Source organism: Gallinula chloropus, assembly GCF_964237585.1.
Source record: "Gallinula chloropus genome assembly, chromosome: 1".
Lineage (NCBI taxonomy): Eukaryota > Metazoa > Chordata > Aves > Gruiformes > Rallidae > Gallinula > Gallinula chloropus.
The window spans coordinates 186,636,136-186,650,323 of record NC_140085.1 but is presented as its reverse complement, the minus strand read 5'-3'; the positions used below and the strand labels follow the sequence as shown (position 1 = coordinate 186,650,323).

Below are 14,188 nucleotides of genomic sequence, written 5' to 3'. Positions count from 1 at the left end.
GGGAGGTTTAGAATGGACGTTAGGAAAAAATTCTTCACTGGATGGGTTGTCAATTACTGGAACAGGCTGCCCAGGGAATTGGTTGAGTCACCATTCCTGCAGATTTTTAAAAAACAGGTAGTTGTGGTGTTCTGGGACATTGGTAGACTTGGCAGTGTTAAGTTAATGGCTGGACTTGATGCTCTTAAATATCTTTCCCAAACCAGTTCTATGACTTGATGCTGAAATTCATGTCAATTAGAAGCTTGGAAAGTAGAGTTCCTCTTTCTCCCTTCATTTTAAGGGAGGTAGCTATTAAAATGCAAACTGCACGCAGAGCATGAATTAAGAGGAAGACAAAAAAGAATTCTACTGTTTAAAATGTTAATAGTTTTGACATTCTGTAGCTGCTCCAGGGGAACCTTTGCTTTGGGAAAAGGTTTTACTTGGTCATGTTTCCAATTTCAGAGACTAGGTGTAACCCTAGAGGCACATTAGTTTTGTCTCAGACATTAACATTTTTCATCTACATCCAGAAAATGCAAAGATATATCTATGTACCTCAGATTTTGGCTCCCTTGTATAATTCTACGTGCTGCATTTACTCTTTTTACCAGTGCTACATAACTGTACATTTTGAAGAGATGACAGACTAAATTGTGGCCCTGAAACTAACCTTAGCTTATTGACAAGGACTTAATAAAACTATTTAGTTTATTAAATGATGACTAGACCACAGTTTGTATTTAGGTGAATATGAAAACTGAGAATGATTCCTTAAAAAAAAACCAAAAACCTCACTGAAATGGGTATGTTGATCACAAACTGTGAGCTGAAGCATCCTGTGGAGATCTGTGTCTGTCTCCTTCAGTGATAGAGGGAATTCAGGTGCCTAACGCATTGCCTGAGATTAAGATGGGTGAATCTGGGGCCTTATTTGGCAACTCAAGTATGAAAGTTTAACCCAGCAAACTTGAAACATGGAATTACAGGAAACCAACGGAAACCCTAGAAAACAGTTTGTAAAATACGTTGGTTTAGATGCAAGAGATTCTGGAAGGTAGAGTTTTTCTGAACATTACAGTCTATAATAACCACAAACTATTTGACCACGTGGTATCTGACTATTATCTTTACTCATGCTCCTGAATATGTTTTTATATAAGCAGTTTCCTTGACTAGAAGTACAGGCATCATCTGGCCATATGAGTCTGTACTGGAAATATTAGTGTTGTTTTTAGAAATGATAGTCATCTTGATAGTCATAATTCTCAGGGTTAATGGTTTCTTCCAACACGTGCTTTTGGATGCTGAGTTATTTAAAATCTTTCCTAAGTAAACAGTAGTGTCAGAGGTTGAGGGCAATGGAGGTTCTTCCCCCTCCTGCTGCACGTTTTCTGGAGGACTTAGTCACAATTGTAGAACTGCCTTTAGCTCAAACTAGCCCTCGCCCTTCTCAAATTGTGCCTTTTTCTCTGGGCTCTAAGTTCCTTCTTTACAAAGGCAGGTTAATGATAAAACCCACTCTGGCATCTCAAGGTCTATGTGTCAGCTATGTGTTTGTTCTTATTACCCTTCAACCACAGGATACTGTGAAATTTGGATAGATGCTGACCTGCTATTTTGGAAGACTGGACAGAAAAGCTGCTAATACATCCTCTGGGCACAGGACAGCACAGAAGAGCCCCCTGCTCCTCCTCAGAATGGCAGCATTTAGTTCTAGGGAAATAAGGTACTAAACTACTGTTTTTTGTATTGGTCTCTTAATTCTTGTTTTTCATATTTAAATGTTAATCTCACCCACTGAAGTTAGTCTACTTTGTCTGTAGGAAATGTCATTCTAAGCAGCCTGCCAGATCGATTAATTTCTTTGCAATAATACTAGATATTGGCTTTTTAACGTTAGCAGCCATATTTACATATTTACACAGAGAATGACAACGCACCTTAAAGTGAAGGCTGGTGGTGAGGACTTGTTTATTCTGTGCTATCATGGGGCAAATATCAGAAAGCATTTAATCTGTGGAAGGCAGCTCCTTCTGAGAGGATCCCAACAAGGAAACGATCACAGGTTTTGGTCATGCAAGCTTATTTGCTTAAGTGAAAGACAGATGTAACCCTGCCTCCTGCTTCCCACAGTGTTCTACCAAGGAACATATAGAGGAAAAGTCACTGACTCATTCTCCTCTAGAATATCAGGCACTGCCAATCCGTGTATTATAAATTCAATGCTGCATTGTAAATTAGATATGGTCAATGATTCTAAAACCCTTGTCAATTTGGTTGCTCGAAAAAAACCAGGTTTTTGTAAAAGTTGCAAAAGTGAAGAGAAACATCATCTTAATGGGAAGTTCTGAGAGAGGTAACAGTATCAAAACCCCACTAAAATGTTTCAGAAAGGTCTGTGAATGAGCATGTCCATGTGATGACAATTTAAATGAAGACAATCAAACTTAAATTCTTGCAGTTAAGGCTACTACTAAGTCCCTCCTTCTACAATTCGATTTCAGTCAAGATCAAGTATTTGCCCTGACCTGGTCCAACTTGTGTTGGTTCCTAAAATAAGAAACAGGGAGGAGATCATGGTACACGAAGAGAGATGCCATCTACCAGGGGAGACATGAGAAGCTAGGGAGGACCTAGGATAGTCCAATCTGATCAGACTGAGCAATCATGCAGGAAGACATTTAAAGCCAACATGGCTCCCAGAAAGTAGGTTTTCGATACTCTCAGACTGAAATTTTTATTTTAATCCATCAGGACAGGGTGGGAATATTTTCCCGTTAAAAAATGCTGGGGGATTTTCTTATGTCTTCTGATGTAAACATACTTTGTTTGAAGTCGTGTGACAATTTCTTTCTAATAGTTTTGCGCAGAAAAAATACTCTGCATGAATGGTTTAATGAAAATACTTGACGATGCTCATCAGTACTATTTGCAATAGGTGGGACTGTCATATTAGAAACAAGAATAGGTAGCTAAGGTTATTGATAACACTATAGAAATTAAACTGTGCCTCATTCTAATATATGAAAAATAATTATCATGGCAAAGGGACCCTTTCTTAAAAAGCAGACTAACAGAGGAAAAGAAGAGAAGAGGAGAGGAGAGGAGAGGAGAGGAGAGGAGAGGAGAGGAGAGGAGAGGAGAGGAGAGGAGAGGAGAGGAGAGGAGAGGAGAGGAGAGGAGAGGAGAGGAGAGGAGAGGAGAGGAGAGGAGAGGAGAGGAGAGGAGAGGAGAGGAGAGGAGAGGAGAGGAGAGGAGAGGAGAGGAGAGGAGAGGAGAGGAGAGAGAATAAGAACAATTTCTGACCTGGAGACAACAGATATAAATAAGAATATCAATATGTATGTTTCAGGGCACTGCTTAATCATTCAAATGAACTGACAATATCTTTCCCTCACTGTGTTTTTTTTCCCAAGTTGCCTACTGCTCCTGCTAGGTACTGGAGGAGATGGACCAATTGCCTGTTTTAGTAGGTCAGTAATTAATGACAGAACTTCCGCGCCTCAGGAGCACTTGGTAAAACCACGGGGGTCAAAACACTTTTCACTGTATTTTCTTTAGTAATACATTTACCCAGGACCCACGGTAATATCATCCACTCGACGATGGTTGGTGGCGGTCCCTGCATTTTCAAGTATGACCTGTCAATGTGCTGAGAGGCAAGCAACAGCAGGAACAGGAAAGTCAAGTAGGATGCAGTATGGCAGATAAATTTGATAAATGGCTTTCTGATGAACAGCCCTAATGGGCTTTTGGGAGCTATCAGGTAGCACACAGAGAAGACCGGGAAAAGGAGTCCTATCACAACACATGTCAACATCTTCACAGCCCAGTGTCGCCTCCTCCATCCAGGGAACTCGTCATACCAGCGGGATGCGAGCAGCTGCTGGCAGTTCGGCTGAGCAACAAACTACAGAAAGAAAAAGGAAGATGGTTAGTTCCTTGTTACCTCTGGAAAGGCATTTCCATGCTATGTATGTTACTGTAAGTAACACCGGTATAATGAATGATTAAAAAAAAAAAAAAATTAATCCACAGCCTGTACTATTCCACTCATACTGATAATCCCAGTAAAACAGGGCTGAATCAACCCACCTTTCCTTCAGTGAAAAAAGTAGAGTACAAATCCATCAAAATTGACTTCCCCATCGGATGAGTACACAAGGACCCAACAGACTGTAAAACACATGTACCTCAAAAGATGATTTCAAAGAGAAAATACTTCCACTATCCAACCAGCAACATTTGTGGAAAATTCATAGAACATGAGGTAGAAGTCACCACGAAAATGAAAAACATGACCGAGATGTGTAAACAGTGGAACTGGATTCCACAGCCATGAAACAACTATTATCAGTATGTCCCCTGCTAATTCTCTTAAAATCAGGGTTACATGCTTTCATACTAACAAAATTCTTATAGATACATTATATAATGCTTGCACAATATGAGCTAAGCAGTAACATTCCCCAGTGCTTCACTAATCCTTGTCAGGATATAGTCCTATCCTGTATCATATTTTATGGTCTGCCTGTTCTCCATGTTGTGATTTCATTTTCTAAAATATGATCTTTAAAACTGAATTTCACAAAAAAAATCCCCAAAAACATAAACTAAGTAAATATTACTTATTTTTTCAAATAGCCCATCAAAGAAGCTCTAAGGATATTCCAGGATTTTATGTCATATTTTTATTTGATCACTAGTTCCTATTTTCCCTAATGTTTTCTTTTATAAAGTTGACACAGTAGCAGCATCCTACACTTGACATAAGAAAGTAGAAGTAATATATGCATGAAGGAAAGCAAGAGCTGTTGATTTTTGCTGAAAAAAAAAAAAAGAAGAAAAAGAAAACAATGTTAGTGTGGTGCGTTGATGCCAGGTCCCCAGTAAAGGGGCTCTGTCACTCCCCTCCCCAGTTGGACAGGCAAGAGAAAATACAGCTGAAGGCTTGTTTGTCCAGAGAAGGACAAGGAGAGATCACTCATCACTTACCATCATGGACAAAACAGGCTCAATTCAGGAAAATTAATATAATCTATTACAAATCACATCAGAGTTGAGTTATGAGAAATAAAATCAAGTCTTAAAAACACCTCTGCACACATGCCTCCCTTCTTCTCAAACTCCTGATTTCTCTACCTACTCCTCTCACTCAGCAGCACAGGGGGACAGGAAATGGGGGATGCCGTCAGTTCACCACACGTTGTCTCTGCTGCTCCCTTCTCCACACACACACTCTGCTCCAGTATGGGGTCCCTCCACCAACTGATCCAGCGTGAGTCCTTCCTAAGGCTTGCAGCTATTTACAAACTGTTCCAGCATGGGTCCCCCATGGGGCCACTAGTCCTGCCAGCAAAGTGTGGGCTTCTCTTTCCACAGGTTCACAGGTCCTGTCAGGAACCTGCACTAGCACGGGCTTCCCTCAGGGTCATAGACTCCTTTGGGCATCTACCTGCTCTGGCATAGGGTCCTCCATGGACTGCTAGTGAATATCTGCTCCACCATCAACCTCTGCTTCACCAAGGTCTTCTCCATGGGCTGCATGGGAGCATGCCCTCTCCCTCTTTCTGCACTGACCTTGGTGTCTACAGCGTTGTTTCACATATTCCTCTATGTTCTCACTCCTGTTGCCAGCTACAGCTGTCCGGCAGTTTCTTCCCCCTCCTTGAATACGTTATCCCAAAGGCATTACTACCATTGCTGATTGGCTCAGCCTTAGCCAGTGGTGAGTCTGTCTTGGAGTTGGCTGGCATTGGCTCCATTGGACATGGGGGAAGCTTCTGGCAGCTTCTTGCAGGAGCCATCACTGTAGCCTTCCCCTTGCCATTACCATAACCCAATACATTATACACATGCAAATATGGATACATTGGATTAAGTCAGTAGCTGAAGACTTAATAAAGCTATGCAGACACTTCTTTTTCTTACTAAATAATAAAAGTATTAATTGTAAGCAAATTATCTCACATTTGAATTCTAATCAAATGCACCTAGTTTTGGATTTTACATTATTCTGATAATACTTCGAACCACAGCAGCCAAGTTCCTTTGGGTATGAATAATAGGTAATTTCTCCAACTGTTCCTGAAACCACTGAGATTACTACTGGTAGAAAACGCTATTTATTTGGAATGAGAGTCAACACGCACCTTTTTATATATGTCTGGATCCTGTCAGAAAGGTTAACCTGAGCCAAATTCAAACATTATATGCCAGTATCCTTAGCAGAGACATATTTGTCTACCAGACACCAGTACTGAAACAGTCTCTTGACTGTTGTGAAAGACAAGAAAATTTACTCATACCTTAAGCATCTGGAAAATAAAGAAGAGTAACAGAGTGTTCTCTTCCATTAGAAAAAATGCATTCACAAGGTTTTGGGAGGTTTGTTTCAAGATTCAAATGTCTGGAATAATATTGCATGCAGTCAGACCAGATGGTCTTCAAGTTATGTTTGTGCCAAGTTTTTAACGGGGATCTCCTTATAAAATTTCTCACCTCAGTTTGCTCGAGTAGGTACAGTTTAGTTCTTTGCTTGACTAGTGAAAATGTATGACCTGTAAACTAATTCCTGAGTAAAATATTTGTGGGGGTTTTTTTTCCCCAGATGCATGTTTGTTTCCCCTTCATATGAGGAACGGCTGAGGGAGCTGGGGATGTTTAGCCTGGAGAAGAGGAGGCTGAGGGGAGACCTTATCACCACCTACAACTACCTGAAGGGAGGCTGTAGAGAGGTGGGCGATGGTCTCTTCAGCCAGGTGACAGGAGATAGGACAAGAGGAAATGGCATGAAGCTGTGCCAGGGCAGGTTTAGATTGGATATTAGAAAAAAACTTTTTACTGAAAGAGTTGTCAAGGCCTGGAACAGGCTGCCCAGGGACGTGGTTGAGTCACCTTCCCTGGATGTGTTCAAAAAAAGGGTAGATGAGGTACTTAGGGATATGGTTTAGCATAGGATGGGAATGGTTGGACTCGATGATCTTCAAAGGTCTCTTCCAACCTTGTGGTTCTGTGATTCTGTGATTCATAATAATTTCCCATTACACATCCTCTCATCTAAAAGTAATCAGTTCCTAAGTGTCTCTTGTGTACCCTTTCTTACCACATTTGGGCTGTTCTCAGTGTTGGGGACCCAGGTGAAGGAACAACTACCAGTGGCTAGGAAAGCCTGATGACATGCGTAGGGGGCCTACTACTTGCTAATCGCGGCTTAAAAGGAATTAATTTCCATTTATTTAATGTAGAGGAAATTAAGTAAAACGATGGGATTTTTTTCCAATCTCCACCAAATATTGGGCTGCCCAGGGATGTGTAGACCAAAACTGATGCTTGCTGACTGCACCATCTGGAGAGTGCCCCACACTGGGTGGGCAGTAGCTGTTCAGTTCTAATCCTTGGAGAGATTAATAGGCATAGAGAAAGCATTTCTGAGCAGGCTTGAAAAATTGTTTGTTATCTCCTAATACCCATACTAGAATTCATTGCAGTGTGACTGTGTATCTACGGCACTACCTGTTAAGGACAAGGACTGCTTTCTGAGGTAGAGAAAGTTTTTCCATTAAGTTCAGAAAATTTTCAAATCCCAGGGACTGAAGAGTCAGCTTTTTAAATTGCAACCTTTGGAGAAATTAGCTCTCATACTTTTCTTAAAATTAAGACTGTGACAGGACAGTTTTAGCACTGATTGGATCCTCTGACTATAGAAGAAAAATAACATAGGCTATATATGTTATATGGCTAGAGTTAAGCAGAGCACCATCAGTAATGTACTTTAAACAGCTTACTGGATATAAAACACATAACAAGCAACTAATAGTGTACAGCAAGCATATAAAATACTTTTTCAGCATTCTAAGAGCTGCATGCATAGGGGAGTTCTAATGCTGCTGGTAAAGGTCTGTTACAGAAACTGCAACACAGTGTCTACAGATAACATAATGCATTTCTGAGAGATCCAGATATCATGCTGTCATTTTTATCTAACAACGCTGTTGGCAAGGTTAGCTAACAATGGCCTAAAGTAACAAAAATATCTGTTTCTTCACTGCAGTGTTTTCTTTATGGTTCTGAGCTCCATTGGCTGTATAACACAATGAAATTCACTATGAAACCCTCCAAATTCAGACAACTGGAAAATAACCTCAAACAATAACCTTCTTTTAGAGTTATGCTTTTCTGCTTCACTTATCAAGGAATTGTATGGAATTATTAAAAATATCAAAATTAATTTTCACAAATTTGACTACTTGCTCCATTTTTGTGGTTGAGAGATTATCATCCTACACTGTGAAATATGTTTAGTAGTAATACCTACATTTATTAAATAAAAGTCCTTGAATGAGGAACAGTTGGGGTACCCTGGTGCACTCAATGGTGAACCCTACAGACTTGTTCCTCAGCTGCCCAGAAAGGGGAATCTTCCCTCTTGTGGACCAGAGGAATTGAGAGGAAGATGTGGACCCACACATTGTCCTCTTGTGTAACAATATAAGTAAGTATTTGAGCACATACAGGAACTGGGGGCGGGGAAGTATTCCTGGGACCTGCAGGGTAAATGTATAGGCTGTATCAGACATTACCCATAGGTCACATATGATTATAAAGGTCAAGTAACTTTATCTGCAATTATTACATTTTATTACTGATCCTGGATGCTTATTACAGCTGACTTTCTAATTTATCCACTAAAAAGTCCTTCTCTACCTAAAAAAAGAATAAAAGAAGTATTCATGGTAAAATTCTCTGGTCAAATGAGTTTTATACTCCATTATAAATCTTCTATTAGAAAGGAACAGTAGAAGTGGATGGCAAAAAGACATGCTCCAAGACATAAGGCACTTCTTTTATTAAATGTATAGGACTGCATCTAGGATGATTACATAGTAAAACTAAGTAGACATGTAAATCCTCTGTTGAACTGGGAGCTAAAAAAAAATAATAAAAAAAAAAGTAGTTTTACATGGGTATTTTATGACTAGCAGAAATAGAAAAACTCTGTGACATTAATTTGTCGGTTCCGCATTGCCTATGCCAAAATATTTTCACTGTAGTATATTTTTTCTTCCTTAATTGGAGATATTACATTCTGAGGTATTCAAAATATCTTTTGTACTGTCAGTATTATGTTGCATATTATTTGATTTTGACACTGCCTCCATATAATTAGCAATCAGCAAGTTTATATTTTCACATTACAATGGCTTCCAATAGCTTCCAGCAGTTTGTAATTATGTGAGGGATTTTTCTGTAATGATTATTCCTGGTTGCACATCTTTAGCTCCTTTATAAAAGCCTGCCCGTCTGAAAATGTTTTGGTATTCATTCTCTTAGTTGTCATGCTGGGAATTGGCTCGTCCCTCAGACTGGTGAAAATCAGAAATTTTTCACAGTGCCAGCAAAAATAATCTGGTATAAATAATATCAGAGCCTGATTCTACTGATACCCAAGCTTATATATAGCCCTGAATTTCATTTTCACTGCTGATTGAATCTGATCTTTAGTTTTTCTATAATACATACCCTTCAGTCAACAGAAATTATGAAGAAATAACATGAGTGATACTATTAACTATATAATGTCTTTATAGAGATATTTCATAAAAATAATTCTTTTATAAATATATCATTATAATAAGTCAAGTTCTTGTCTACAACACAATAATACCTCTGTTTATTTCATTATGGATTAGGAAATACACAAAAATACAGTAAAAAAAAACATCCCGTGTAACAGAATCCTCATTTTTACACTTACAAAATATGAGGCCCTAATTAAATTCTCATTCTGAGATCAGTAGGTAGTTTAGTGTAGGTAATACAGAAAAAGCATTTGATTATTATCTAGAACTGAAAGCTGTCAAAGGAAAGTGATTTCCTTTTTAACTTATGTAGAAGCGAATTACACTGTAACACAAAGAACTATCCTTGATACTGTCCGCTAATAGACAACTGTTCAAGATCTTTTTTGGGGGGAGAAAACAAAAAGAAATTATTATCATAAAGTTTTTTACTAATAAGTTTTATAAAACCATGGCCAGATTCTCTGTTGTACTGTTTCGTACTGCCATTACAGCCAAGCTGGTAGGAAATGTTAGGTCTGAGGTCTGCTGCTTTGTCCCACACATTTTCCAATGATTGTGGTCTAGTTCAACAAGAATTAAGACCAATTATTTTTTCTTTCTTTAGAACATTTAACTTCTCATATTTTACATATCTTCCCAGATATTTCATGAAAACCCAATCTCCTTTAAGTTATTTTAATTTCAAATTTAGATGTCAAAATTCTCTGTCTACTGGTTGTGAAAATTATATTTTCTTGGCACTAATGACAGATTCAAGTCCCAACATCATTAAGTAGACTCCTAAATTTGGTAGACTGTTTCTCCTCTAGAGAAATCACTGCATATTCTGTTCTATATCTTCCCCAAAGCTTGTATTTGCAGATTTTGGCACTTACTCTGTGAGGATTGATTCATTAAGGCAAATAACATTTAATTGAAATTTATATTTTTAAATGCTATTGACTGGATCAGCCCTACATTTTCCTTTCTAAAATCTAGGGACCATTTTCTGCAGTCCTTTGGGTCCAGTTATACTGTCTGTTTTCTGTCTCAGGCCAGAAGCCCAGATTTCTGTGTCAATTATTATGAATCTTCTCTTGTCCATCCCCTTTCAGTCAAGTGCTGACTGGAGCCGACTACCATTATAATCATGAATCTTGCTGGGCACAAACCATTGGGTCAACCTTTCCTCAGCTCTATCTGCAGTTTTGTCATTAAAGGAACTAGGCAGCTTGCTTGGGATCAGAGCACCAGAGCAAACGCCTTCAGATCAGGTCCCTACAGTGAAAGAATTCACAGCACAGATGCCTTCATCATAAAATCCAGAGTTTATCCTGCTCTCCCCAAGAACAGAATACAATGCCAGGGTTTGAGGTTTTTTAATTATAATTTTCCTATTGTTAACTTCAAATATGAGGAAGAAAACAAAAGAAAAGGAAAACATAAAAGTGAAGACTGAAATGCTTCATTAAAAGGATTAATGAACATTATTATACAAACAATGACACTGCAGGTTTTAATTTATACATTTTAAATTTCCTTTTTGTCGCATCAGCACAGACAGAAGCTCTTCATTTAGTTCATTGCTCCTTCTCAGTAAAATGAATCAGCACACATAAAACTATTAAATATCTATTAAATAAGTCAAGGCTTATCTTTAATTTCAGTGACTCTGATTAATTCCTTAGAAAAGACAATGGCAACTGACACTAGAATGCACTTCTTAGGAATGAGGTATGCATGAATGGTACTGTTAGACTTCCCAGTGGTAGAGAAAAGTGAATCAGTTGTTGGGCTTTGGGATGAGTGTGTAAAGTAGCTCCAGATTTTAGAACTGGCATGCTGGTAAAATACTTGTGGTTCCCATTCTGGGAAAATGCTAGACTCACCTAAGTTTAAGACATTCTGCTAGGGAAATGTAATTAAAAAATGCTCTGCAAGTATCTGCAGAGATAAGAAAACATGTATTTACTCATGTTGGATCCCTGATGTATTTGCATGCATAAGAAAAAAAAGGCCCCCTTCCCTCTCCAAAAAAAAAAAACCCCAATAGTGATATTTATATACCCTCTGGAACACTACAGGGTGGAATTTGCAGTCTAGAGAATAACTGCAGAAATGACATGGAGACACTGGTAAGCAAGAAGCTAAATATGACTGGGCCCATGCAGTGCAAAAGTATCGCCTGAGCCATAGTAGTAAAAGTGCAGCAAGCATGACAAGGAAGGTGATAGTTTCCTCTCTTTGGCATTTGTGAGACTACATCTCAAGTGCAGTGTCCTGTTTTGGGTCCCCCACTACCATAGAGACGTGAGCAAACTGCAGTGAGTCCAGCAGAGCACCTCCAAGAGGTTATGGGGCTGAACCCCACGATGTACATGGAAAGGAGAAAGTAATTGGGTGTGCTTGTGCTTAGCCTCAAAAAAAGAAGAATCATGTTTGGAACATGATGTCTTACACAAATGAAAGGGAGATTATGGACAGAACCAGACTTTTCTCAGGTGCCCAATGAAAGGATGAGGATGGTCACAAGCTGTGTCAAGGAAAATTCTGGTTTGATCTCAGGAAAATATTCTTCCCTACTGTAGCAATTAAGCACTGGCACTGGTTGTCCAAGCAAGATGCAGAATCTCCATCCTTGTAAATATTCAAAACTTGGTTGAGCAAGTTCCTTAGCAATTTGATTTCATTTTAGTGTTAACCTGGTTTTGAGCAGGACATACCAGATGATTTTGAGGTACCTTTCAACCAATAATTTTTTATGATTCCACATTCTTACTGCATTAAGCCAGGCAGAGTCTTCTGGGGCAACAAAAATCTTAGTAAGAGCCATATTAATTGTGTTTACAGGTTGTAATTTATTTATTTAGGTTTGAATTACTTTTCTCGGAATACAAAGTATTACTAAGATCTTTTTCACCATTGGTTAGTCTCTTTGAAAAGAGGCAGAGCCTGTCTCTCATATCACTGAACCACATTATTTCCAAAAAATACATTAAACTATTTATTTCAACTGTTCCAAGCACTTGTGCTGTAATAAACTGTGTACCACATACGGGTAAAAAGACGTAACAGCCAAAATATTTGCTTAATCTTTATCACTTCAATGGTATTATTCCAAAAGCAGTCTTCAAGATACTTCTGATTCCAAGTTTGCTGTCTGCACCAATAGTTTCTTCAGAATACACTAACAATAGAAATAGTGGATGACCATTCTCCCAGTATTCATTCTAACATTGAATAAATTGAGGCAATAAACACATTTTGTTTATAAACTCAAAAGTTCAAGTTCCTTCTAGGAGATCAAAATCAATTTATATTCTAAGCAACTGCATATATTCATACAGGTAGAAGTAACATGCACTGTGTTTCACATACAGTCACTGTAAATCATGCTCATGCTACCAACTAAAGCTGATTTGGAAACAAATTGCCACTTGTATAATGAACATTATACAGCCCAGGGTCTGTAAAAAAGACCAAACCAACTAAAACACCCCACACTTCTGAACTAGTCAGCAATTATTAGTGTATGTTTCTTACATTGAAGAGTTTTCTGTCCTGAACTGTTAATGTTTTTATGAATTAACTGGTGAGTCAAAAGGAGGTAGGATTTAAGGTGGTTACAATCCCCGCTGTATGACAGAACCAATAAGTTCCCTCACGTCCAGATCATTCTATCATTTTATTTACTTTCTGTAGCTGCCATGTCTCCAGAAGGATAAGTTAGAAATGGATAAACCAAGCTTTCAAAATTCAGGAGGGCCCTGCAAATAAAAATGTTGCAAGCAACTGAAGCACAGAACCCAGTGTGAGTTTAATTGCAGAAAAATTATCTGGGAAAATCTCTGAGTGAGAGAAGGGTAGGAAAGGGACTACAAAAACTAGGTTCTTCCTCTGGGTATTGCCTGCTCATCTGAGCAATTTTATGGTCATCACTGGAGACCACCATGCTCTTTGTTTGGGCAATTTGTTGCAGACACCAAAAAAAGGTAGTGATACATTCTTAGCTTTATAGAATCATAACCATAGAATCATAGAAAGTGTTAGGTTGGAAAGGACCTTTAAGGGTCATCTAGTCCAACCTCCCTGGAGTAAGCAGGGACATCTTCACTAGATCAGTTCAAGCCTGACCTTGAATATCTTCAGGGATGAGGCCTCCACTACCTCTCTGGAAAACCTCTTTCAGTGATCTACACTCTTATACTTAAGAATTTTTTTTTCCTAATATCCAACCTAAATCTCCCCTTTTTGAGTCTAAAACCATTTCCCCTTCTCCTACTGCTACATGACCACATGAACAGTTCTTCACCAGCTTTCTTACAGGCACCTTTTAGGTACTGGAAGGCCACTATAAGGTCCCCTGAGCCTTCTCTTCTCCAATCTGAACACATTTAACTCTCTCAGCCTGTCTTCACAGGAGAGGGGCTCCAGCCCTTTGATCATTTTTGTGGCCCTCCCCTGGACACGCTCCAACAGGTCCATGTCCCTCTTGTTTAGAGGGTTCCAAAGCTGGAGGTGAGGTCTCACCAGAGAAGAGTAGAGGGGCAGAATCACCTCTCTCGGCCACACTTCTTTTCATGCAGCCCAGAATGTGTTTGGCCTTCTGGTCTGCAGATGCACACTGGTGGCTGATGTCT

The 14,188-nt window shown here is 39.0% G+C and overlaps 1 protein-coding gene across 1 annotated transcript in view; it reads right to left on the bottom strand.

Moving 5' to 3' along the window:
• The window catches only part of TRPC4 (transient receptor potential cation channel subfamily C member 4), a gene marked incomplete at both ends in the record, with an annotated part of 101,338 nt that overhangs the window by 38,713 nt on the left and 48,437 nt on the right, over nt 1–14,188 (bottom strand). The window contains one exon of the mRNA XM_084266429.1: nt 3,559–3,895. Within this exon, the coding sequence (XP_084122555.1) occupies nt 3,559–3,895 (337 nt within the window). The remainder of the gene's footprint in view (nt 1–3,558; nt 3,896–14,188) is intronic.